At 52.0% G+C, this 27,733-nt stretch overlaps 1 protein-coding gene across 8 annotated transcripts in view; it reads right to left on the reverse strand.

The window, feature by feature from the left end:
• LOC140904058 (zinc finger protein 385C-like) overlaps positions 1-22,401 on the reverse strand; it is a 194,697-nt gene extending 172,296 nt beyond the window's left edge. For 3 of the 8 annotated variants that reach the window (XM_073326284.1, XM_073326279.1, XM_073326277.1), the window contains exons 1-2: positions 22,335-22,401; positions 21,711-21,791 (exon numbers count right to left, since the gene is read on the reverse strand). In XM_073326284.1, the coding sequence (XP_073182385.1) occupies positions 21,711-21,791; positions 22,335-22,380 (127 nt within the window). In that variant the 5' untranslated portion in view covers positions 22,381-22,401. Of the gene's footprint in view, positions 1-4,033; positions 4,070-19,764; positions 19,774-21,710; positions 21,792-22,209; positions 22,258-22,334 lie in introns of those variants that run through there. The other 5 variants (XM_073326288.1, XM_073326283.1, XM_073326285.1 and 2 more) reach the window with 5 other exon arrangements.
• Between the last annotated feature and the right edge of the window lie 5,332 nt (positions 22,402-27,733).

A 27,733-nucleotide genomic window follows, 5' to 3' on the forward strand; every position in this document is an offset into this window, starting at 1 on the left:
CACATGCTAGTGACTGTTCCAGAGGGAAGATCTCCTAGTGTCAAGGCTTCACTGCCACGTAGCCAGGGCTCACAGCACTTGCCCCTCTTCAGACAGCTTCGGCCCTGCGCCTCTGTCCCCACGTGCCCCAGGGCAGGCCAGCTGCCTACGGTACATGCCCGGCACCCATCACCGTAATAGCTGAGCCTCACAAGCCTGACTGTTTATCCGCACAGCTCCCCAGGAGGTAGAACAGTGTTCTGTCCCACTGTACAGATGAGAAACTGAGGCCCAGAGCAACTAGGAGACTTACCCAAGGTCAGCCATGGCATCAGTGATGGAGCAGGGAATTTGGGAGGACCAGTGGGCTGTCCTTGGTAGCTGAGCTAGGTCTGTTTTCTCCAAACACCTGGGTTTTATCCCTGGCTCTGCCACTGCCCTGCTGTGCGACCTTGGGCAAGTCCCTTTCCATCTCTCTGCCTCTGGTTCCCCTCCCACCCAGTGTCCGGCTTGTCCATTACACTGTGAGCTCTTCGGCGCCCCTTGCTGGGTGCATGGAGTAATTGCGACAACCCTGGATCCATAACACTCAGCTCCCCTCTGGCCCATTCAGCCAGAGGATTCCCAAACGCCTGTCCCCACCCCCCAGAGAGTGGAGCTTCAGCCCCATTTCACAAATGAACGATGAAATGAACAGCACAAAGATGTGAATCAACTTGCCCAAGGTCACCCAACAAGTCAACGTAGGAGTGCGGGCTCCCAAGCCTCTGCTCCAACCACTAGGTACCACTCCCCCCTTTGCTGTTTGCTAAAATTCAGAAGCAAGCATCAATCAACTGGCTTATGGAGATGCTGTATTTACATTTTCTTTAAAACCATCCCTCTCGTCATTATAGCAAACTGGCTCCGGTGAAGATACTCGGTACCGTACTCTGCTGACGGGCTTCCCAGAGGGGAGTGGGACAGTCGCTACATCTGTTTGTTATTTACCTGCTTCGGACCAGGAATGAGCAGGGACATGTCGTTCAAGTGGCACAAACTGCACCAAGCTGCTGGTTGTGACCTGAAGGATCGGCCCCAAAGAGGGACGTTATCAGCCTGGGAACTGCTCCTGACAGGCTCTTCCTTGCCCCACACACCATCTCAGCCCTCTAGCCCTAATCTAGCTTCCCAGCTGAGATGCAGCTGTGGTGACCCGTAGAGAAGCCTGCCTCAACCTTCCACGCATGCCACATCTCCGAGGCTTCAGAACTGCCCATTCAGCAAACTCTGCCTCTCCGAGCAAAGATTAATCTGAGTGTCCTTTAATCCCCTAAAGCCCTTTCATAACGATGCTCAGAAATAAACCCAAAGCAGTTCCTAATACTTCTCGAAAGTGTGGAGTGAGGCTGCTTATAGGGTTTTGCACGCACAGCTGCAGCGTGCCGGCCTGTGGGCCTTTCCAAGGGGCTGTGCATTTGCAATGCGGCTCACGGAGTGAATTAGGCGCTCTGGTGGGATGCGACATTGAGGCCACCAGCACACAGGCTGGGACAGCACACTCACAAGGTTATGAATCCTCCCATCTCTCCGAGCAGCTGGACTGTAGAAGAGAGAGAGCAGGAAGCAAAGCCTTCACAAGCCACTGCAAACACGCGGCCAATGCAGCAGCAGCATCCAGGGAAGAAGGGCCCCTAGCAAGCTAACCCCACAGCTGGCACCCGTCCACATGGAAGCCCCCCCGGAAGAAAGGTCACAGAAGACACCCCAACCATTGGGAGCTGGCTCCGAGCAAGACAAAGCACCTGGGGATCGGTCCAGGCCAAAGCTCTGTCCACACTGCACCTGGGGACCGAGGGAACCAGGGTCAGGCACCGTGTGCGTCTGCGCAGGGCCTGGCTAACAAGCACTGCAGCTGGCCTGGCCTGGCCGACAGTTACCGTTGCTGTATCTGGGCTAGCATGCCGTGGGCACAAGGCCCTAATCACATGTATGTGGCCGGCGCCGGAGGGAACCCCAGAGTCCTCTGGGCCCTGTGGGTCAGCGGCCCAGACGTTCCCAGAATGCACTGCTGCAAACCCAGCTTGCCCGCGCGGGAGGGGCGGATGCACAGACGCGGTGGCGAAGGCAGGAAGGCTGCTGTGCGGGCAGAGCGAGCCCCATGACACGGCCGCCCCTCCGGCCCATTAACGGCAGAGCGGAAACGCGCGTACGCCACTCCGCGGCAGCCCCGGGACCCGAGGGCAAGGCTGAGTCTGGAGCTCAGGTACAGCACCCACTGGAGATGCGCCGCTTAATAACCGAGCAAACCTGCCTTCTTTAGAACGTTGGTCCAGCGGGTCAAGCTGCCGGGTACAGATTTACCAGTTTGTTGGGAGCAAGGGGCAACAACGAGAGAGACTGTGGCCCTGCTCCCGAGCACGTATGGAGGAACAACCCCCCCCGGCCTCTCCGTCCATCACGGCAGAGCTCTCAGCACGGCTCAAACTTCCATCCTGGCAGGTTCGACATTTCCACCCTCTCCCCGGAGCGAGAGCTCCAAGATCAGCATGACCCGCCCTTTAACTGCCTCTCAGCCAACCGCCACGCTGCAGGACAGGAGACCAGAACGTCTAGTGACGTCCTGGAGAACGTCTCCCTTGGTCACTGCGAGGGCCCAGGCGACACCCAACCCCAAGGCGATGGTTTTCTAGCTTCTCCTGCGTTTGTGAGTAACTCTGCAAAGACCCTTCCCTTTCTAGGGCTCCTTGCCCACTCCTCAGCCTGCTGCAAACACAGCAAGCCATGGCAGCGTCACTTGGTAGCTCTGCCTTTCCCCCTCAGAGAAGGCCTGAATTCATCCTCTAAGTTTCTTCTCGCTCTGCCTGCTTTCGCCCCCAGTCGTCACAGCTTTCAATCTGCCTTGAAGCTCTCCTGAGTCCTGGTTTATCCCGGCACAAGAGTCTCACCCCCAGAGCCCATAACTGAACCTCTGGGATGGGATGAAAAAGGGCGCTCTGCCGGATTGCCGCAGAGGGGCTGCTCTGACTGCCACTGCGTCCTTGAAGGGAGGGAAGACGGAAGAGAATGCACCTTACTCACACGTTCTGCACACACACAGCCTGCGTTTAGGAACAGCTGTGAACTTTGGGGAAGAATGGACTAAAACAGAGCTAATGATTTGAATGCACATACTCCCCCCCCCAGAGCCAGTCCCTCTTCACACCAGGCTGAGAGCCGACACTGCCAGAAACCAAGTGCCGGCATTAACTTTATAAGTGTTTAATAAACTTTGCCAGTGAGTGATGATTTCCTGCAGGCAGGAAGGCGCCCACACGCTCCTCTCCCCCCGACACACACAGATCAGATGAGCCTGTTCGGAGAGACTGGGCTGGGTTTTTCAGGTGCGCTCTGCAGCGGCCTCGCTGCGCTCCCTCTGAAGTCAACGGGAGTGCAGCTGAGTTCGCTCAGTACCAAGTGCTTAGAAAATCCAACCCGGAGCAGATAATAAAACATCCAGGAAGGAGTTCCAGCGGCAAGCGCAGCCCCCTCTGCTTCCCACCGGGCGCCCCACCAAGACGTGCCGTGTTTTCAGAGCCTGACACACGCGCCACACCAGACAAAGTGCAATCCCACTGGCTCCCACGCACTCAAATCCTAATACCCTGATCCACTGCTGCCCTCCGGCCAGACTTCCATGGACGTTAGTGGGAGTTCTGCTTGAGGAAGGACCTTGGGATTTGCACCAGTGGGACAAGGTCCCTGGGGTGGGGATAGTATCTTGCTCTAGGTTTGTGCAACGGTGAGCACGCTGTCAGAACTCAATAAATAACAACACAATAGCCACTGGTCAGTGAGCTACCCCAAGGTCACCGCATAAACACACACGATATATGACCTAAACTTCCCCCCGTCCTGGAGTCTGTCCCTATTGCTAACTCAAACACCACACACACACACCAACCGGAGCTTTTCTGTGCTTGGCTGTTTCTGAAGACGCTACATACAGGACTTCCTCGGTCCCTGTCCCTACATCCCTTCGCCGAGAGAGAGATGTACGGGTTAGAACGCCTACATTGGAGCTTACAAGTCCCACCTGGTCTAGTTGTCAGGGTGAGCCAGTAGAGCAGACTTCTTCTCCAGGCCCAAGATTTTCAAGTGAGGGACTAATGATTTCAGTTGCCTCTGCTTTTCAGCACCAAACGGGAGAATGGTGAAAAGGGGGGGCAGAAACAGGACGGGGACAGCTCTCCTCATGTGGTCTCCTTTGAGCATTTCGGCTGCATTTTGAGTTTCTCTGCATAGGCCAAGCATAATCTCAGAACAGGTGACTAATAATTGGAAGTCTCAGGCTCGCTTGTACCCATAGATCTCTATATATTTAGTAAAATAGTGCATTCAATAAAAAAACCCCGATGTCCCTCATTTCAGAGTCCAGGGCTTGAGAGGGACGCCCAATGGCACACAGTTCCGGTCCCCCAGACCAGTGGTTCTCAACCGATAGGTACACTACCTGTACGGGCCGGAAGACGTCCCATGGGCCTGGCGGTGTGCTGATTGGGCCGCAAGCGGCCCGCGGGGTGAGAACCCCTGGCCCTCGATTGTTTCCCTACTCAGATGGGGAGCTCCCTCTCGTCTCTGTGTGTATTGTTCTGTGCCCCTGACTTTTACTGGTGCCCTTCCAGTCGGTGCCCTCCTGCTCAGCCCAACTCCGTGAGTCACTTGTGCGTCCTCGCACTGCAGCCGTTCACAGTCCTTGAGAGCTCATCACAACAGGCGGAAATAGCCAGGCACCCGCTTGGATTGCGGGCGTTGCTAACAAGCCCCCTTTGCAGCATTCGCTCACTCAGCGGCCTGCTCGCGGCTCTCAGGATGGCTTCTTTGGACGTCTCTGGGGGAAGTGCTACTGTATTTTCTAAAGCTGAGCTCTCCTGCTGCGGCTGGATGAAGTGGGCTAGTCCAGCCCACACCTCTGCTTTATCAGCGTCAGCCAGAGATGGACAGCTAGCAGAAAAACCCTGCTGGCCAGGGAGACAGAGGGAGAGCGAACTACCCTAAAGCTCTCAGGATGCAAATCAGCCAGTCAGCTGAGCTGCCTGGAGCTATGAACTACGCAGCACACAGATTTAACCTAGACAGGCATTTGGCTGAAAACACACCTGTTCTCTGCAGGAAGGAAAAAGCTCCTCTTCCCCAGGAACATGGGAGATTCTGCTCTTCTCTGCCTCCTGAGCACCCCGATTCTCTCAGCATTGCAGCTATTCAGACAGAAACCCTGGCTACCCAGGCATAATGACAGGTTTTGAGCCTAAGCTTTCGTGAGCTACAGACTAACACGGCTGCTACTCTGAAACCTGTCATTATGCAAGGCACTGCATTTAGCGGTATGGAGTGGAAATCTATCAACTACATGAAAAAAGACATCTGATGAAGTGAGCTGTAGCTCAGGAAAGCTTCTGCTCAAATAAATTGGTTAGTCTCTAAGGTGCCACAAGTCCTCCTTTTCTTTTAGCCGCCCAGGGTCTCCCAACAGCACCCGTCACGGTGGCTCCTGACGCTCCTCTGCATTGCAGCTGTTCTGTCCAGGCCCTCCAACAGCCCTTTGCACTCCATGAGTCAAAGAACATTTCTGTTTAAATAGGCATTTCGCTGGACTGGGAAGTCAGACCTCCCGGGTCCCATTCCTGGCTCTGCCACTTGTCTAGGTGTGTCACCATGGGCAAGTCACTTCTCCTCTATGGTCCCCCCAACCCGCAGCCTTGTAACCAGGAGCTACTTATACTTACTGACTCAGCTGGGATTTTCAAAGGAGCCTAAAAGTTTTAGGTGCTTAAATCCCATGGAAAGACAATGGGAATTGGTGCCTAACTCCTTCAAGCTCCCCTGAAGCTCCCACCCCCATGGGCATAATGCACATTCATTGAGGGTTGTATGACGGAAATCGCTTTGCAAAGCGTAAAGCAGCGGTTCTCAAACTGTGGGTCGGGACCCCAAAGTGGGTCACCGTCCCGTTTTAATGGGGTCGCCAGGGTTGGCTTAGACTTGCTGAGGCCCGGGGCCAAAGCCCACCCCTCACTGCCCAGAGCCGAAGTCCAAGGGCTTCAGCCCTGGGTAGCGGGGCTCGGGTTACAGGCCCCCTGCCTCAAGCTAACGCCCTTAGACTTCAGCTTTGACCCCACCATCCTTGGCAGTGGGGCTCGGGCTTTGGCCCCTCCACCTGGGGCAGCAGGACTAGGGAGAGCTGAGGCTTCGGTCCCTCCCCCCGCCCCCCACAACTGGTGTCCTGTAGTACTGTAATTTTTGTTTTCAGAAGGGGGTCGCAGTGGAATTAAGTTTGAGAACCCCTGACAAAGTATCATTATGAGCCAAGTGAAACCTTGTTATGGGTTGAGCTAAAGCCCCACTGAGATTGGTAGTTTCGATCTCACCCCTCAATAAAACATAACGATAGACATCAGCCCCCACCGCAGACAAACCGGGGTGTGAACGCACACAGGAGCTTTTGGCAGAGCAGTGCTGGGGCGGGGGCGGGTGTGCAGGGCAAGAGAAACCTCGCAGCACGTGCGATCAGACAAGAACAGACTGAGTGAGAGACCCGGTCTGACGGAGCAGCTAACAGCATGTGGCTGACCCTGGAAGAAAGCTGGGGAGAGGTTTTGGGACAGGGGTACAAGCTGAAAAGCGTATTTTGGTGAGGTGAGCCAAAGAAGCCATTTCCTGCTGTTTGATTCCCTCTGAGTTCAGAAACATGGGACTTGGGACATTCTTTGTAAATAAACAAAACCGCATCCTATCACCAACTTGTATTCTGACTGGGGACACCCACAGGCTCAAACTCCAGCTAGCCTCTCGGGCAACGAACTTGTCATGGCAGAAGATGTTACAGTCTTACATGTTCTTTTCTTAGTGTGTGAGCCGTGGGTAGTCTTTGGAAAAAATCCAGCATCGTTCTCAGTTCTGTGATGAAGACCTTGTTGGGAGGAGCTGTTGAAAACCATAGGAGAGTTGACTCTCCCGCTTAATCTCTCTAATCAGAGTCAATTCTTGCTCCCTAGAAACTGGGTGTTAGTGTTTTGGACTGAGATTCCTGAAAGAAGGGATGCTTGCATGCTGTTTGTGACCATCTCTGTTCCAGGACTAGCATAGCGAGTTACATTAAAGCACACCCACACTCTGCCTCACTAATTTCTTCTCTAATGGGAAGTCGACCAGCAAGGCCCTGAAATCTGCTACCACTCCTCAAAGGGGCAACAATATTTATTAATATGGGAAATGACGAACAAGTCTTGGAAGCCAGCTCCAGAGCATGAATTCCTGAACCCAGGCTAAACAGGACAACATATTCAAAAGGACCCAAGAGGTCATGACTGGGCTAGCATTTGCACTCATTCCTGGCATGTGCTATGTAAGCAACAGGCTGAGGAAGGAGGGTTTTGCTGGGGTTTTATTTATTTTTAAGCATTTCAGAGTCCATCAAAAGAAACTTCAACCATAGAACAAACAGTAAATCTTCTGTGCTGCAAATGCTTCCAGCAGTTCAAACAAATGCAAAGTAGCTGCTCTCCTGCCCAAAACAAACAGCAAGTGTGTCGCTCTCTCTGGGAGCAGGGGGTTTCTTGGAGAGATGAGACGTGGGCGGGCGCAAGCAGCCTGGAGAACAGATGACAAACGTTAATGGGAAGAAGTGTTACTACTTCAAAAGGAGGATTTGAATCAGACAGCCCAAGCAAATCCAGCACCACACCAATGCAGTTGTTCCCTTTCCAAATAAATAAATAACCTGTTAAAAGGCACTTGGCTTCTGTGGGCAAAGGAGCAGAGAGCTGGAGTACACAGCTACCCGACTGGTTCCCAACTCATGGCGGCTTGGTGGCTATGTGAACTAATGAGGTGCTGGGTCTTTGTTCTATTTCCAAGCACACACAAGACAAGATCACATCACAAGAACCATCAGCATCTTTCCTGGCACGCTCAGCAAAGGGAACAAGAACTAAACAGGCCCTGGGGAATAAATTCCCCTCCATTGGTAATTACTGTTTTGGGAGGTTGATGAGATCACAAATTCAGTCGATGAAGGTCACTGTCGACACAAGTTACTTCGACTCCTGGAAGGCATTTGACTTAGTCCTGCACGAAAACAACCATGCAGAACCCTTGTCAAATAAACATTGGCAGTGTTATCTTTGAAAACTCATGGTGATCAGGGGAGGTCCCAGATGACTGGAAAAAGGCTAATGTAGTGCCCATCTTTAAAAAAGGGAAGGAGGAGGATCCTGGGCACTACAGGCCAGTCAGCCTCACCTCAGTCCCTGGAAAAATCATGGAGCAGGTCCTCAAGGAATCCATTCTGAAGCACTTAGAGGAGAGGAAAATGATCAGGAACAGTCAGCATGGATTCACCAAGGGCAAGTCATGCCTGACTAACTTAATTGCCTTCTATGAGGAGAGGTCAATTCCTCTTGTGCGTTATTTACCTTCATTATGACTAATGGCTATGTGGCAAAAAACAAAAGATCTGTTTTGTGTGTGAAGCATTTTCCTTTCCGGAACTTGTGTATGTCTGATCACAAATGTAACTAAATATTTCATATGCTTTAAAAAAAAACAAAACACCAAGATAACTGGCTCTGTGGACGAGGGGAAAGCAGTGGACGTGTTATTCCTTGACTTTAGCAAAGCTTTTGACACGGTCTCCCACAGTATTCTTGCCAGTAAGTTAAAGAAGTATGGGCTGGATGAATGGACGATAAGGTGGATAGAAAGTTGGCTAGATTGTCAGGCTCAACGGGTAGTGATCAGTGGCTCCATGTCTAGTTGGCAGCCGGTATCAAGGGGAGTGCCCCTAGGGTCAGTCCTCGGGCCAGTTTTGTTCAATATCTTCATAAATGATCTGGAGGATGGCATGGATTGCACCCTCAGCAAGTTTGCAGATGACACTAAACTGGGAGGAGAGGCAGACACACTGGAGGGTAGGGATAGGATACAGAGGGACCTAGACAAATTAGAGGTTTGGGCCAAAAGAAATCTGATGAGGTTCAACAAGGACAAGTGCAGAGTCCTGCACTTAGGACAGAAGAATCCCATGCACGACTACAGACTAGGGACCAAATGGCTCGGCAGCAGTTCTGCAGAAAAGGACCTAGGGGTTACAGTGGACGAGAAGCTGAATATGAGTCAGTGTGCCCTTGTTGCCAAGAAGGCCAATGGCATTTTGGGATGTATAAGTAGGGGCATTGCCAGCAGATCGAGGGACATGATCGTTCCCCTCTATTCAACATTGGTGAGGCCTCATCTGGAGTACTGTGTCCAGTTTTGGGCCCCACACTACAAGAAGGATGTGGAAAAATTGGAAAGCGTCCAGCGGAGGGCAACAAAAATGATTAGGGGTCTGGAACACATGACTTATGAGGAGAGGCTGAGGGAACTGGGATTGTTTAGTCTGCAGAAGAGAAGAATGAGGGGGGATTTGATAGCTGCTTTCAACTACCTGAGAGGTGGTTCCAGAGAGGATGGTTCTAGACTATTCTCAGTGGTGGCAGATGACAGAAGGAGGAGTAATGGTCTCAAGTTGCAGTGGGGGAGGTTTAGGTTGGATATTAGGAAAAACTTTTTCACTAGGAGGGTGGTGAAACACTGGAATGCGTTACCTAGGGAGGTGGTGGAATCTCCTTCCTTAGAAGTTTTGAAGGTCAGGCTTGACAAAGCCCTGGCTGGGATGATTAGTTGGGGATTGGTCCTGCTTTGAGCAGGGAGTTGGACTAGATGACCTCCTGAGGTCCCTTCCCACCCAGATATTCTATGATTCTATGAGTGTGGCCTAGTGGATAGCACAACGGATCTGGGATGCCGGAGACCAGGTTCTACTCCCAACTCTGCCTGCTGGGTAACTGTGCCACCTTGCCATTCTGTACCTCAGTTCCCCCCCACCACTTCCCCGCTATAAAAATGAAGATAACATTGATCTACTGATGAAATGCACTATATAAAAGAGGTAGTGATTATAATAAATGGATTTTAAATGGTTAACTGGTAGATCTCAGAGTCATTGTAAATGGGAAATCTTCCCCCCTCGGGGATCTGTTCTTGGCCTGAAGTTATTCAATATCTTGGAAGAAAATAGGAAATCATGGCTGGCAAAATATGCAGAGGACATAAAGATCAGCGGAATGGTAATAGCACCAGGGCCATGTCACTTATACAGAGCGACCTGCATTGCTTCATAAGGCGGCTCATTTGAATACAGCCAATGCAAGGTCACCCGTCTAGGAACAAAGACTGGAGACCACACTTCCAGAATGGGACTGCGCTGGGATCCAGGAACACTGCAGAGGAATCCGGGTCACGGTAGATCACCCAATTGAACATGCACTCCCACTGCGATGCTGCAACTAAGAGGGCAAAAGCAGTTGTCGGATGTACAAGCATGTCAGACAGGAGCAGGGAAGTGATGTCACCCCTGGGCACAGCACTAGCCAGACCATTACTGGATACAGCGTCCAGGTCCTTGCGTAATTCACAGAGGAAGTTGACAAACTGGAAAGGGTTCAGAAAAGAGCTATAAGAACGAGTCCAGGTCTGGGAAACCTGCTTTAGAATTAGAGGCTTAAGCAGCTCCGTCTATTGGTTTAAGCTTCTCTTGGACAAGATCGTGGCCTGCCCGTACCTACCTGGGGAAGAGATTTCGGATGGCAGTGGGCTCTTTACTCTAGCAGAAAAAGGCAGAACAAGATCCTGTGGCTTGAAGCTGAAGCCAGACACACTGAGACCAGAGAGAAGGAACATGTTATTAAAAGTGAGGGTTACTACCACTGAGCTAGCTGTCCTAGGGCCATGGCGGATTCTCCATCACGTGAAGTCTTTAAATCACACCAGGATGGCTTTCTACAAGCTACGATGTAAATCTGCATCAAGCCCATAACTGGTGTTTGAAATCACCAGCCAAGAGTCTCTGCTCCTGCAAGGTGGGAGTTCAGACAAGGTCACTGTAGTGGCCCCTTCTGGCTGTCACAGCTGTGAACAATGTGTATCACAGTAGCGCCTAGAAGCCCCCACTGAGCTCAGGGCCCCATTGGCTGGACATTGCCCAGACACAGTGTGAGAACATCTTGGCCCCATAGAGCTCACAGTCAAGACAGGCAAAGGCTGGGAGGTGCGGTGGGGGCGGGGGGAAGAGGGAACTGAGTCACAGAGAGATGAAATGACCTGCCCGAGGTCACACAAAGAGTTGAACCCACATTCCCAGTCTCAGCCCAGAGCACCCCTCCTATCAGTTCTGTATACCAGACACACCCTTCTGGTGAGGAACTCCACTCTGCCCTGACAGGGGAATGGGTTTTTTACGCCTCTAATTGCTACAGTTCCACTCCTTCCTCCTTCTTACCCACCTTCCAGCTTTTTCCCTTGACGTGACTTGCTGATTAAGCAAGGAGAGTGTGGAGGATGCTCGCAGTGACGTATGCAGGAGTGGTACTTTGCCTTCAATTATTTCTCTTGCTAACATGCAAGGAATTCTCGTTTGAGACACACCCCCATTAATTACAACCTGTGCTTTCAACGAATTACAGAAGCAAAGTCATCCAGGGAACAACATGCCCGAGCTCTCTGCAACGTCAGGTGCCAGTAATTACTCACAGCCTCAAAAACCCAAGGGCAGTTATGTGGTTGGGGCCACTGAGACAGGTTCACATCCAGAACTTTAAATCACTCGTGCAACCCCCCGAGATCACGTGCATGTTTGTCGGGCATGGAGACTGCATGCAATTACAGCAACAAAAACTCTGTCATTTCACGGCCTCCAGCCAGGGCACTTCCGGCCACGATCCTGTCACAACTCATGAGCTCAGCGAGGTCAGGCTAGATCCGTGCTTGGATGGAAGATGGCTCAGCAGTCGGCCCTTTTGCGTTGGAGTCGATGGCCCTAGGGGTTGTTCTGGTGCCCGGGAAGAGCGGTAATGTCTAAATCCCAACTGAGCCAAAGCCCAGCAGTGAAGGAAGGGCTAACTGCAGGTACTGTCTTTCAGAGGAGATGTAAAGACCAAGTCCTGAGCATTCATGGTTATTGACTGACATGGTCACAATGGCGTTTTTCATACAAGTCAAGGAAGTAACCCTGGTGCCCTGAGGAAAAGGCTTTGGACTGCAGCACCGTCAAGCCAGCCCATTCAGAGGGAAATGGTGAGTAGGGACCCGTCCTGTGCAACGCACAGAAAACAAGCCGTGGTGCCCTGCCAAGGATGGCTGAAGATGACCCACGAGGCTGCCATTCCGTGACCTCAGCACCCACCTCTTCATACAGCGTGTGAGGAAGACACTGTGCCGTTCGGTCACCCCTGTAGCAATCATGCTGGTTTCCCCACCGGACAGGAGCCAAGGAGAATGAAGCAGCGACGTCCTCTACAAGGTGGTTGATTCCAAGAGAGGATCAGCTGCAACTCGAGGGCCTGAGCCCCTTAGAAGAGGGTCGATGCAGATGCTGACCCCTTGCCGCTGCTTTTCACCAAGGCGAACGATGAAGCTCTTAGCAGGGCCATGCTCCCCCTCCCAGATGCTTCTAGCAAGGCTAAACGGCCCAGGGTTCACAGTGCAGACACACCCTTCGTGGCAGCACTCTGTGACCCTGGACTGAATTTAAGGTGCTGGTTTGCTCTATAAAGCCCTAAGGGAGACTTTGCTCCTGAAGAGACCACCTCTCCCCTTGCACCAGTCTCCCCCCTATTCATTTTATTTATACATGCTGTACGTTCTCATCCACAATAATTAAGATCATGAAAATCAAGACTTTGGAACTCTCTGAAAGTTCCCAGGATTTAGTGATCACATGAAATGCTAATTAGCAGAGCAACTGTGACCAGGGAGCCCCAAACCACTGCAGCCCTTTTCAACCTAACTCACCTTTACCCCTTCAACAGAACTTCTGCTTCACAGAAAGGCCTGTGGCTTAATGAAGCTCAGCTGTGCCTGCGTCTATTGCTGGATGATCAGTTACCGCCCCTGACAAGGCTGCTAGGGCTCTGCAGGGCTGATTTTTCTCACCCTTGTTAAATGCTCAGAGTCCTCCTCGACATCTAGCCTGTGAACTGACCTCTTCACCCTACACTCCTTCCAGGGAGCTTCTCTCCTTCCAAGCAGGGAGCAAGGAGGGACACTCAAGTGGGAAGCGCCACCCAGAGGGGTTGCTGATGCTGGGACAGACACCACTGCCTGAAGGAATTCTGTTAAACCATGATTGATAAATAAATTGGTTAGTCTCTAAGGTGCCACAAGTCCTCCTTTTCTTTTTGTGGATACAGACCAACACAGCTGCTACTCTGAAACCGGACAGACAGACACACACACGCAGACACAAGGGATGACGGGGGCAGGCAGGGGAGAAGAAAGGAAGAGGGGCAGGTGTGGACTGAAGATGGGGTGATAGTCAGAGCAGGCAGCCAATTAGCACAGACAGGACAGAGCAAGTCCTGACAAACCCCCAGCCAGGTCTCTGAATGTCCAAAGATCCCTGCTTCGGGCAGGTGCAGTGTGGTGGGAGGGGGGTGCACTCAGAGTTAACACCCTGCTCTTAGGAAAAACACACAGGGAACCTAAGTGTTCCCAGGTGACAGTCAGCAATAGAGCATCCCCTAAAACGGACCTGAAACTTTCCCTTCAGCACTGATGCAGCGGGAAAGACGTCCCCTACTCAAACCCCAACATCTCTTCCTGCAGTAACAAGAGGTTTTCCTTATAAACCTCCCATCACAACACTGGCCAGTTTCAACCCTGCTCCGCTCGTAAGAGCTGACACCGCAGAAGCTGTCTGGGGACCAGAATACAGCCAGAGACACTGACCTGCTGCCTCCGGGGGCTACACTACTGTCTGACAGAGAGAGGTGCCAGAGAGAGGTGCTCACTCGCAGCACCGTATGCTGTGTCCTGCCAGGGAGCTGCCCGTTCTCCATCCCCAACCTCTGATAAAGGAGGAACCGAGGTTGAGGGTTTCCAAAAAGTGATTTTGGGGGGCCACATGGCTTTTCCAGAAGATGCTGAGCACCCACCCCTTGAAATCCAGGCACCCTGAAGACATAAAAACTGAAGTGCCCCAAATTGTTGGGAACAGCTTGGCCAGACTGGCCTTAATAAATTGGCAGCCAGGGCAGGAAAATGCACCAGTCAGCTTGCTCAGCAAATTAAGACTTACAGAACAAAAAAGTATCCATGTCTTTTTGCCGTCCCTAACCGGCTTTCCCTCCTCTCTGCCCTCCACCCCTCCTTGTGAATAAAACAAGCATCACTTCAGATCCAAATTCCATTCCCTGTGAAGTACAAAATTAAAGACTGACCATGGAGCCAAATTGAGCAAAATCTAGTTTGGTTTAATTCCTCCAAGCCCCGTCGGTAAAAGGAACCCCGCTGTTTTCTACAGGAAATAGCATATACACTTTTGCCTTCACATACCACCACTGCATCATCAGGGTTACATGAGCCTTCTTATACATTCATACCGAAGCAGCAGCTCTCAGCACCGAGATAGACACAGCGGGGCCGGAGCGGGGGAGGCGCGGCGGGAATAGATTAACATTAAAACTTAACCTAGAAAATTTTCCCTTGCAATTTCCCAGTGATCTTTTTATCAACTAATTTTAACAAAGTTCCCATAATTAGGGCAGGGAAATCGAGACTTGGGAACATTCCCCTTTGCAAACAAGAGCAAATCTGTTCCAATGCAGTTTAAAGTTCCAGGCTGATCTCCAGTTTAGCAAACTGCCCCTTCCTTTCTGCCTTTCCCAGAGATGCCCCTGGCTGGTACCAGCCTCACCGCTGCTTGGGCTGCGCAGCTGCCATGGAGTTTTAACTTTGTTTTTAGAAGAGGTTTCGTGACCTGCTCCCCTGTCTCCGTTGTGCAAAGAGCTGGGATGCGAATGGCAGCAACCCACCGTGCAGGACCCAAGTTACTATTATTGCAACTGTTCCAAACTTCCTCTCCCTTGCCCACCTCCTGCCCCGATGGGACTTGCCAAACAAACGAGGAGAGCGGAGGATGCTCGCAGCGATGTATGCGCCTTCAATCATTTCTCTATTGTGTGTCGGTTGCATTGTGGTAGCACCAGGCAACCCCCAGCCCCACTGGGCTACACAACAGCTGCCCCCGGTCCTGTAGCATCTCCAAATCTTTACACAACCCCGTCAGGCAGGGCAGTGCTATTACGCAGACGGGGAACTGAGGCACACAGAGACTAGCCCAAGGTCACACTGAAAGAACAGGGAACTGAACCCAAGTCCCCTAAGCCCCAGGATAGAGGTCTAATGACCGCACCTTCCTTCCTCTCTTTTAGCATGAGAGGCCCCATAGAGCAAGTACAGACCCTTCCTCCCACATACTGAGCCTGTGAGGCCCATGGGATTCTGGAAAATGAATTCTTGCTTAATTGCACACAGAGGAGCGTTGAAAGAGTTTGGGTCTCTTCTGCGTCATGCAGCACAAGCATCCTGTCCGGCTGCGACTACTGGCCTGTGTTGATGTGCCAGAAAGCAGGATACAAGCCTGGAAGGACCATTGTCTGTCCTCGTGTGGCCTGAAGTGGGATATTGGACCATCTGGACAGTGCCATTACACCAGGGCCTGCTAATGTCAGAAAGTTCAGGTCTGGAAGCTACAGGTACGAGGGAGAAACACAAGGAGATCATTGGGACTTGGAAAAAATTGCAACACATGAATATGGACGAAGCAAATTCAGAGAGGCAAGTACTGCCTCTGTGGCATCCTGCTGTGAGCATTCGAGGCAAGCTTTCTTGCAGGTACACATGAATGAGGAATTACGCAGAGCAAGACAGTCATTTCAGCATGTCTCTACAGCTGGCCTTTGCAACCTCCCAAGGCTCCAGGAGGCTCCTTCAAAATAGATTTTTTTTTTTTTAAAATGACTCGCAAGTAAATTGTTGTGGTGCCTGTAAAAACAAAAACGAGCACTTGTTACCATGCAGCCATTGACCAAATCTCCTGGAGAGCACAGATCGATTCCTGCGAGGGGCTACTTGACATATAAACCACCACACTATTTTGGACCCAATCTAAAAACATCAGGCAAAGAAACAGCCTTTGTATATCACAATGTTATTTCTAACTTGACAAAGAGAACCTTGTGGGCTTTGTTCCTCCTCTCCAGGCGGCACATTTTGCATTTTTTACTTTGCCATGGAATGATTAAGAGCCGTGGAACAGTGGGCTCAAGGTGTGGAAACGCCAAAGGGCGGCAGTGCCGGAAAACCAGCTCTATGGGACTCTTCGTTAGTTCAGAAAAACCAAGAAATCATGCGTTGAGACATGAGTGAATTTTCAGAACTAAAAGCAAATCAAAGCAAAAGGCAACGCAAAGCAACGCTGCCACGGGGTTTCAGTCCAGCGTAGAAAAGCTTTGAACACATGGCTTTGTTTACTCAGAGGCAGGCTTACAGTACATCGGACACTTTTAAAATATAGATATATCCGCAGGGCTGCAAGAATAAATTAAAAGCAAAAGAAGGAAAGAATCCAGGAAATTAAGATCTCTCTCATAGGGTAGCTATATTTCAAATTATAGCCACAGCATCCAGTGTTCCTTTGCAGGCAATAAGGTAGCAGCAAGCGTGTTCATTTTGTGTGTTTGCTACTTGCTGTCTTTCATTAGTGCCTTTATGAATACTTCATAATGAGAACCCCTTAGCAAAACATTAATTCAACCATTTAGGGAGCAATCCAGGCCCTACTGAAGTCAGTGGGAGTTTTGCCGCTGACTTCAAGGGGGCCAGAGTTTCACCTTAAGAATTAAGCCTCACAATGCCTGAGTTGTCAGTTCAAACCCTATCTCAGGTGTGTGGGAATAAACAGGGAGAAGTAAACTATCACCTTCAGTGCGGTTACTCCGGAATTACACCTACATGCTGGAGAGCAGAATCCGGCTGCACCTTAGTGCGGATCTACGCACAGAAGACACACCAGTGCCACGAAATCAAAGCTCCCATTTCGGTAGAGCGCATTCACACTGTGCCACCTGGACCAGCTCCAGTTACGTTGCCCGTGTCCACACAGCAGCAGCTGTATCCCAAAAAGCATGGCGCACTGCGGCTGGGCATCCCAGGGGCCTCTGCACCACCTGCAGGCTCATCCTGGTGTGGGAAACATTTGCAGTGTAGTGTGGGAGAGCGGCTGGCACTGCAAGGAACTGCAGGAGTCGTGGGTCAGGCTCAGAATTCTAGCCAATCGATCCCGTAACGCACCATTCCTGAACTGCGCGGGTGAGGAACCCCACATGCTAACCCCTTGTTGGCGGCCTCAGCAGACAGGCCAAGGCCGGATTGGACAACAGACAGAACCGCGCGCCAGCCCCGGGGCGCTCACGCTGGGGAAGGACTGGCTCGTGCTGGGAAGGAGAAGTCCGCGCTGCAGCTGCCCATGCTGTAGCAACACAAAGGCCTTTGGTCTCAAAGGCCAGCCCCCTTCGCCCTCAGGAAGCCAACCTGCCGAGATAACACACTCCTTGCACCGTGGCAACAGAAACATCTTTTGCCCTGAGGTCATGTCTGAAAAATTCCGAGAGGAGATTTTGATGGGCTGCTGCAGGACTGGAAGGCAGCAAGAAAACAACGCAAACCACCACCAACTAGAGCGATCAGAGGGCAGGGCAGGAAAGCCCAGCAGAGATTTAAATGAGACGTGTCTATTCAAGCTGTTTATTATTGTTCGGTTAAACTGCAGTATTTACGCTAATTCCTGCCAGCACAAATACACCGAGTCTCTGAATCTGGTGTCTCGTATCTTCCCTCTACAACAACGGAGAGAGGCTCCCCACGTGGGGGCGCAGGGCAGGGAAGGGATTAGTAACGAAGGCTCCCATTGAGCAAAGCACTTAAGCCCATGCTTAACTTTAGGCACATGCTTAAACACTCTGCACCTGAGTGGGACATTCAGCCCATTCTGCGGGAACTACTGACATGAAGCACATGCGCTCAGGTTCCGCTGACTGAGGGCCTGATCCTAACCCCACAGAAATACATGGCAAAACTTTCTGTGGGAGCAGAACTGGGCCCAGTGGCTAGAGCTTTGCTGGCTACAGTTATGGAAAGCTCTCCCAGGAAGGAAGGAGGTTGGGAAAGAAGACGAAGACATCCCAAGCTTACAGGGGGGCACCCACACGCCCACATTATCGCCATCCAAACTGGGCAGCCTCAGGAGAGCACTGCAGGGCAATATAAATAAATCCATCCTCCCAGCTGCAGTTCTCCCACCGGTTAACCAATGGTCTATCACCATCTTTTGCTGAAAAGGTTTCCCTTTTGGTTCACCAAGATTCAACCGCAGGACACAATAGCTCGAGTCTGCAAATCCGAACCCAGATCCCCACCCCCAGCTTTGCTGGATTTGGCACCCAGGCCCCGATCCTACAGTCGGATCCCCCTGCCTGTGCAGATCCCCAAGCGGGCACACCGATCCGAGCGAGGACAGCACCCGTCAGGGAATGTCAGGTTAAAGTGACCTGTGCCCTGCCCCTTTAAGGACTGACGGTCTGTGGAGGGGGTCAAAGGGACTAGCTCTGGTTGTAGCAGCAGACTTCTGTGTGTTCCTAAAGGACAGGGCAGCCATAGGGCTTGTGCCAGCTTATTAGTCTGTCTGTTTGATCCTAAGCTAAATAAACCTCCCATCTCAAAACGCCCCCTGGGCTTGGGAGCGCAACACCACCACATTCCTGGTCCTGATAACCACGGCAGGTGCAAGAGCCTCCTCCTTTGCAACTGCCTCCTAAACCAGCCTCCTCAGACTGTACTTGGCCATTTTTGTCCTCCTTTCTGCTGCTGGTTATTATTTAGCTCTGCACAAGACCCTTGAGAGTCAGTTTACGGGCGGAAGCCATCCAAAATAAGGGGGCAGGGAAAATCCCCAGTTGTTCTGCTCCTCATGGACTGAACTGGGCGGTTCGGATGCAGAGGGAAAAGCAGGACCAGCTCTCCAAGTTTAACTGCATTGCACGCTGATCGCCTTTGTTCAAAACAAAACAACCCTAACGCGCTCACGTGTTGTATGATGACAAACAACGGAACCTACACAAGACAGGCTGGACATGGCATAAAACAGCTGCTTCGAAATGAAAGGGCCAAATGCAAGGGGGGAGAGAGGCAAGCCACACAAAGAATTTGCCCCTAAAGGCAATAAATATAGGACCTCCCCATCAATGTGTTTAACCTTTAAAGCACAATACTGCTCCCACCAATATGAACGGGAATTTTGCTCATAGCTTCTGCTTCTTACGAAGCGGTCATGATTTTAGAGGGTCTCAAAATATTTGGTGTCAAAGCCCCAAATCCAGGAGTCATGTGGTTATGGGAGAATCTCAGATTTCATTGTAAAAGGACATTTCTGGCCCTTGTGGCCGCAGAGAAAAGCTTGAGAAAAGCATGACCTGCTACAGGCTCAGCAATTAGAAGGAAACAAGAACCCGGCCACCCAGCATTTCTGGAGCTCACGATTTCTGAACATCTGGAGTTAAAAACCTTGCCAGCGCAAAACCATCACTTGAGCTGGTGAAGGAGCTGAGGAGTGCTAAGGCCAGTGCGTCAGGATGCAATTGCAACAGCTTTGCCATTTTTTGCAAGTGCATCCTCACCTACTAATTATAGGCCAGCGTAATTTAACTATCCTATAAAATTTCATCCTGAAGACCTATTTTTTCTCCTATTTGAAAGCATAAGAGAATTTATTTTAAATATATGTACAGAAAACAAAATGCCCTGAGCCCATTGCTCAATTCAGTGGTATTCAAGGCAGGACATTCAAATTTTATCATCCAGAGAGTTACATTTCACAGTAAACATACTTACTGTTCTGTTCTCAGTATCCCACAGCACTGTGCTAGACAAACAGAACAGATTGCTCCAAGAGCCACCACTTGGCTGGATGGCTCCATCTGAAAGCACCTGCAGCCACTCAAAAAAAAAAAATGATTGTGCGATTTACTGATGTTATTTGGTGAAGAAACACTCAATCAAGCTGGAAACCGAGGACACAGACTCATCTGTTTCATGCCTCTTACATCTTGCACCAGCTTCCAGCCGCGCAGGGCTATTTTAAGAGAGCGCGCCATTTGCAAACATGGAAGCTTATACAGACTATCCAAACCACACACTTAGATGCTCAGATCAGTACCTAGGGTGAAATTAACCCTGTGCAGACACCAAGCACCAGACCGATACATTATGTAAATTTCCAGTGATCCAATCCTGCAAAGACTTTCTGACGTGCTAACTTTACGCAATGCGGCCAGCCCCAGCAGCTTCAGAGGGGTGATGCCTGGTGCGTTAGGTTAAGCACAGGCATAAAACTTGGCAGGCTCAGGTTATTAGAGGCATTAAGTGGTGCACCGGCATTTTGCTAACCCTCTGCCTGGGGTGAGTGACTCCCCATAAGCCCTCTAACACAGCCTCCCATGCCGGGAAACCAGGCCTAGAGACCTCACTTCAACCCAGAACCAGAGACTTCACCCCATTTTGCTTGGTAAAAGCAGATGCATTTAAGTTTGAACTTCTGTCTCTGAAAAAAAAAAAAGGGGGGGGGGGAGAAATCAGCTGCACAACCCCATCAAGCTCTGTTTTCAGACTCAGGGAACGGACTCATTTTTCCCCGTTTGACTCTAATACGTTTGGCATTAAGTGCTGACAGTTCAGCTCGGGTGTTCTGCCAAAGATAAATCAGACACGTAGCTTCTTTTTAAGATACTTACGATTTACTATTCAGGAAAAGATTTCCAGCCCTACCACTCGCACAATCCCCAGGAAAATTCACAGTAGTAACTATGCAGCTATCAAGTGAGTAATAAAATGACCTGAACAACATATCGGAGGACAAGAGGGTCAGAAATCGTCCGGACAGGAGTGACACTCTGGGGACTAAGTAATTGCTGATCACTGACATTAACATGCTAGAATTACATTTGTTTCATAATGGGAAATCCACTCCTACGCAGGCTGAAGCAATGCCCCACTCGTTACCCAAAGCACTCACAGAAAATGCTTTCATGAGGACTCACCAAAAGGCTTTTCCTTTAAAAGCTGAGTACCCCTTGTGGAGAGAGCCAGAAAGCTGAGGCTTGATTTTCTACATAAACCATTCCACTACTGAATGAAATCTACCACTGGGAGCACCCTCCCAGCCAGCCACCGAACTGCAGGGTGCGTAGATTACATGACTTTGCACACTTACTGCAGCAGGCTGACAACTTTGCTAATATGTCCCAGGACATGGGAGTTATTATCACAGCAATAAAATCCAGACTGCACAGATGTCACCAACGAACCGCCCTTTTCCCAAGATAAATGGTTCTTGAAATGAATTACTCACCCATGGCAACAAGAAAGGGGGTTTAAAGAACCCCGTTTTCTTTTAAGATCTTCAAAGCAGGTTTCTCTGCCAAATTCACACTTTTTAAAAGAAAAAGTAAAGTTTTATCTCCCCGCACTTGCATCACACACACACACAAATAAAAGACCAAGCAACCCAACCGTGATCTTCAAGGAGACTGGATTCATTCAAATATGCTGAGATCGCAAGAGTTTGTGTTGCCTTAGAGGAGTGAAAGTTTGCAGGGTTAGGAGTGGAAGGAGCTGGGGAGCGTGAAGGGGGCCAGACGCCCCCAAACTCCAGTTTCCTGGGAACCTTGGACATTTCCAGCGGCAAGGCGCAAACAAAAGAGGAAGCAACAGCAAAGCAGGAAAACAACCCGATGCCTCCAAAGGGCTGCCTTGCGGACAGCCACTTGCAAACAACGGACCCGATTCCGGTGTCCCGTCCTCACTCGCTCTGACACCTTTGACTCCAGGTGGAGCAGCTCCATCTCCTGGTTTACACCAGCCTACGAGGAAGCAGAATCAGGCCTCTTTCTCCAGCTCCATCCCCGTGTTTTCGGGGGTCATGCCCGAGCAAATGGCTGGAAAGCAGAGTCGGAAGCGTCCCACGGAACCACCCGGGCTCCGCAGCCCGACCCACCCCCGGCCCTGCCGCCCGGGCTCTGCAGGCGGAAGCCCGCGGCCCGGGGGGGGCATTTCCCACCTGCAGTCGGGGCTTGCGCCCCGGCTCCCCCAGGGACGTCGAGCGAAGCCCCGGGAGCCTGCGGAGGGGCGGGCGGGCGCTGGGGGCTCGGGTCTCAGGCTGCCTCAACTTTTGCTGCGGCTGCAACAAACTATTCTGCCCCCCCCCCCGTCCCGTCTGTGCACGCGCCCGCCCCCCCCCCGGAGACCTCTCCCTGGGGCTCATTAGTTTAATTAACGAACCCGCGCCGCGCTTTCCAGCGCCTCGCCCTCTGCACAGCTGCGGCTGGGGCCGGGGGGGGGGGGGTGCAGCAAGCGGAGCCGCAGCAGCCCCCCCCAGCCCCGGGCATGGCCCGGCCCCCGCTCACCTGGCCGGCCGCTCCGCCGGGCAGCCGCCCCCGCGCCGGGCAACATTCTCCCCGCGCGCGCGCCCGCCCGCCGCCGCCGCTCGCTCCGGAGAGGGCGCTGGGGCCTGGGGAGCGCGCGCGCGCGCCCGAGGAGGGGCGGGCCGGGGGGGGAGCGGAGCAGAGCAGCTGGTTCTCCTGCCCCCCGCCCCCCCCCGGCCCGCCCGCGGCTCGCGCCCCTGGTGGCCCATCAGCGCCCCCGGCCTGCACCCCGCGGGGTAGGGCAGGGATGCAGGAGAGCAGCCTGGGGGGGGGGAACTCTGGGTGCCCCCCGGGGCCCCCCACGCTGTGGACACTGGGGGGCTCTTCCCGAGGGAGCAGAGTCGGGGAGCTGCCTGGAGGGCCAGGGCTGCCTCAGGAGGGGGCTGACCCTGGGCTCACAAGGGGGGGGGGGTTCCTGGGCCCCACCCCAGCTTGCTGCCCCCGCCCCCAGCAGCGGGCAGAGCGGATCAGGCACCTCGGTCCTGCCTGTGGGGGTGTCTCCTGGAGGAAGTTGGGGGGGCCACCTGAAACCAACACACAGGGGCAGGTCCCGGTGAGCACCACGTCCCCAGCCAGCGAGGGGCCGTCCTGCCCGCCTCCGTTCAGACCAGTGCGGGCGCCTGCCCCAGGAGGGATGCCCTTCTGAATTAAACAGGAAAGTAGCCACGGGCCACGTGGTGGAACTACATGGCCGGGGACGGCCTACAGGCCTCCACGCTGCCCCTCCTGCTTCATGCCAGGCAGCTCGAGGTTCCTCCTGAACAGGGAGTTATCGGGAGGGGAACATGTCAGAATCTGTGACCTTCAGGATGCCGCCATGTTCCCTGCTTTTTTAGAGTTACACAACACCTGATTAGCCTTTGGAACTCACCGCCACAAGATGTCATTGAGACCAAGACCTGAGCAAGAGTCCAAAAAGAACTGGAGATTTATATGGATAATGAGAACATCCAGAGCTTTAATACTGAGGATTTAAAAACAAACACACACGAGTTTTGAGTTGATACAAACACTCCTGTTTCTCGTCAACCCCTGATGGACAGAGGTTAGGAAGAAACTTCCCCTGGGGGCAGGTTATTCCGTTAGTGCAGGGTTCTTGCACTTTCTCTGAAGCCGCTGGGAATGGCCCCTCTTGGTGAGAGGAGGCAGGGCTACATGGGCCCTGGTCTGTTCCCCAAAGGATGTTACAATTTCCTCTAATTTCTACCAAAACTGGAAGTGAAGCAGGTGTTCCTCTCATGAAGCAGAGGTGGCTGGGAACGCAGCGGGGTCCAGCTGAGCCCAAAGGCAGGAGGGGGAGGAAGGCTTGCATTACATACAGTGCGTGGGATCTTTGCCACTTACTATGTCAGACACTGCTTGGGTCCCTTTTAAGTCCTACCCCCTGCCCTTTTCTCTTCCCCTCAGGGCACAGGGACAATGCCCTCAAGTACCCTAGCTCTGGGCAGCAGCAAAAAAACAAAACCTACAACCAGAAACTTTAGCCACAGTGACAGGCCTAAGTGGCACGATTGGCAAGAGCTGCAAGCCAGCCATGCTGGGCTCTGAAAAGCCTCGTTGGCTGGTGGAGCTGTGATCTGGCTGCAGATCGTGTTTATTATTCGCCTAGCGTACGTTATGGCATTGGGAGCATGGGCAGGGAGGGCAGAATTGACCAGACAGTCACTGGCTGGCGGGGAGGGAGGTACAAGCAACGGTGTTGTTTTGTTTTGTTCAGTTTTTTAAAAAACCACAACAGCCAGAAGGTGCCTAGTGTTTAAGAAGCAACAGCTTGGCTGCTGGGAATGGCATTTGCAGCAAACAGACTGCAGGGCACCCCCGAGGCAGAGATTTCTTCGCTGCCGTGCCGTGTGTTTTGCTAAGCTCAACGTCTTTTCAAAGTGGAAAAACCTGCGTTTGCTATTGCAGCAGCTCCTCGAACCCTTAAGCAGGGCAGGGTTGTGCTGGCCGCTGTATAAAGGCACAGATGACGTGGTTCCTGCCCCAAAGAGAAGACCGTCTATGCTCTGCATAACATGCTCAAAGCTCTTGACAATCACTAATGAAGCCATGGAACTAGACAGTGGGGAGTTATCCCAGGGCACGCCAACTATTCGTAGTACATGGAGCTCACACACGAGCTCTTAGACGGTTGCTACAGATCGATGCCAAGACAAAACAATGCTCGACCCCACATTGAAAAGGGATGGCTCAGGTTGTTCAAAGAGACCAGCTCCCACTGGCTTTCAAAGAGGGTCACTGGGAGAGCTGTCGGGTCAGATGCAGTTTAGGGGGGATCAGGACAGAGGACAGTCCTGCGTTAGTCAGGAGATGGAAGTGATGACCCAGCTGGCTTATGTCTAGCTCTAGCATCTATTGAGCAAATCTTGCTCTCGGGAACATTGGTGTAACCGCTAATGAAGTCAATGGGGACTAGAATTTACCCAGGTGACCCTGTGACATGGATCTTCTTCTGCCTAAGGGGCACAAAGAGAGGTCCCAATCCTGCACTAGGATATGATTGCAGGATCAGGGCCAGAGAGCCAAGATTAAAGTGCGGAGATGCTGCACTGCTGGGTATCTGTGATTATAAATTACTTTATTTTTGAAGAACCCTCTCTCCATCACCAGAGCATTTATTTGCTATGCTATCTGATTTTACAATGCAGGATTTTCTCTCCCTATAAATAATTACAGACTCTCTAATGGATCTCAAACCTTGCATTACCTGAGCTGTCAGAAACTTGACAATTATGGCTTAGCCTTCCTCCGCTCTCCAAAAAGCAGGAGATGAGGCCAGGAGGGAGTGTTCTTGCAGTTCTGGCACAGTGCTTCTCCCCTTTAAAGAGCTCTTCAAACATTAATTAACCCTCACACACAATGAGGGGGATAAGCAAGTATTACCCACATCTTGCAGGTGGGGAAACTGAGGCATGGAGCAGCAATGTGATTTAATCAAGCCCATACAGCCAATCAGCTGCAAGAATACAACCCCCAGGAGAGCTACCTAATATCCCCCTGCTGTAACCACTGGATAATACTGTCCCTCGTCCCATTTGAAAGCCACAGTCTCCAAGCATTAACGGTCTAATGCAATAATTTCATTGCCACTTTCCCCATCTATGGATACAGAACGAGGAGTAATGGTCTCAAGTTGCAGTGGGGGAGGTTTAGATTGGATATTAGGAAAAACTTTTTCACTAAGAGGGTGGTGAAACACTGGAATGCGTTACCTAGGGAGGTGGTAGAATCTCCTTCCTTAGAGGTTTTTAAGGTCAGGCTTGACAAAGCCCTGGCTGGGATGATTTAACTGGGAATTGGTCCTGCTTTGAGCAGGGGGTTGGACTAGATGACCTTCTGGGGTCCCTTCCAACCCTGATATTCTATGATTCTATGGTTTCACGATATATTTGCCAAGCCTGAGTGCAGGGATTTCTGAATCAAACCAAAACCCTCCTGCTCCTGAGCACTTTAGGAAGCCCATTAAGACCCTGACTAGGTGTCACTTTGTTTGGCGGAGCATTTACACAGTATCGTGTCCTAAGATTTTTGTTGTGCAGCGAGTTGGATGTGAACACACTGGAGCCGCGATACGGAAACCAGCCACTATCACGGGAATCAGCATTCATGCTGCCAGGGAGCTTCACTTTTCTGGGTCTGCAAGGGAGGTAAGTAAATGGAATTGCAAGGAATGAGCAAGCTGCATGTTAAAATCTCACAAAATCCAGTTGGACTTGGCTGCTGTAACTCACCATCACGCATGGTCAAGGACAAGCCAGGGTATCAGAGAGGAAGACGCAAAGCAGAACGGAATGACACAGCTGCTAACAGCGTGTCAGAGGAACAGGCCCAAGCCCTGAACTGCGAGGGAAGCAGGGCAGCCCAAGGAGGCACGCTCCAGAGAACCGGACACACCTGCAGGATACGCCGGAGCATCCCAGCCGAGGGGAGACAGGCCTGTTGAAAAGGACACTCATGCTTTTGTTTAAAAAAAAAGGGGGGGGCGGTTCTGCACCCCAAACCGAAAGCTGATGCCAGGAAGCCAACCATGGAAGCCACTTAAAGGATGCACCAGGGTCACAGGCGCACCTGAGGTTCAATTGCCAAGACGGGTGTCTTGCTGACTGAGACGTAGCGCGCTCCAGGGGGCAGGGCTGCCGCTGACCTTGCACAAGACCTTGGCAAGTCACCCCCCAGCCCCGGTGTGTCTGGTCCGCAGGGCAGGGACTGTCTCTTCCAGTGTGTTTGGACAGTGCCATGAAGCCTCCTGCTCAGGAGGGGCCCCGCGGTGCTCCCCAGACAGGACTGGAGACTGGTGTTGTGGGGGAAGGGACGTCTCAGGGTCCATGGAGAGGTGAGAGGCTCCCTCAGGACTCCTAGGCCTCACCTGTGCAGCAGAAAGGGTCGTCCTGGGGTCTGGCTGCGGAGAACGACAAGGGGAAATGAGGAAGGAGCCCTTTGCTTCCAAGGGCAAATAACCCCTGATCTTCCTGGGGGCCAGAAAGGTCCAGAAGAACTGAATGATTTAGGAATCCGAGCAGCTCATCTCCATGTTCTTCCAAAAGCCAGGCAGGAGCCTTCCCCAGGACCAGGTTCCACCCCCAGCCAGGGCTACATGCAGGTCAGCACTCAGAGAGAACGTTCGCTTTGCTGACATGCCAGGGACTGGACCCAGAGCATCTGCGGACACAGCTCGGTTGCAGACAGAGGGGCACCTGTCACACACACTCACCGGGGAGGGGGCACACCTACCCTTGAGCTGCTGAAGCACCCAGAGCTAGAGGCTATGCTGGAGACCCTGGGCCCTCTGAGGGCATTTCCAGGGGTGACTTGCGATCACCAGGGTGAGCCTGAGCTCTCTGTGCGAGTCACTGACACTCGGCTCCCTGGGGACTCCCAAGGATCAGCCCCTCCCCGCCCCCATCCCGGCTACAGAACTTTTACAGCTGCTACATCCTTCAGATCTGGAATCCTGGCCTCTGGCAGCCCCCGAGGCCAACACACGCTCAGGGCTTAAACTCAAGCTTAACATAGGCCAATTTCACCTGGCTCGCACATAATCATTCGAGCTGTTAATTTTATTGTTCTGGAGAGCTTCCTGGGACGCAGGGCATGAGAAGCACCATAGACATGTGGCTCCAATTAACTGGATTCCCGTCTGACCAGGAGATTGACAGAAACTTACTGGCCACAGCACTCCCAGGTAGGAGCCCGAACCGAGATAGCTCAGTGGTTTGAGCATTGACCTGCTAAACCCAGGGTTGTGAGTTCAATCCTTGAGGGGGCCATTTAGGGATCTGGGGCAAAAATTGGGGATTGGTCCTGCTTCAAGCAGGGGGTTGGACTAAATGACCCCCTTCCAACCCTAACCTTCTATGATTCTATAACCTGGATTGAACAAG

This window comes from Lepidochelys kempii, chromosome 27 (genome assembly GCF_965140265.1).
Source record: "Lepidochelys kempii isolate rLepKem1 chromosome 27, rLepKem1.hap2, whole genome shotgun sequence".
NCBI classification, from domain to species: domain Eukaryota; kingdom Metazoa; phylum Chordata; order Testudines; family Cheloniidae; genus Lepidochelys; species Lepidochelys kempii.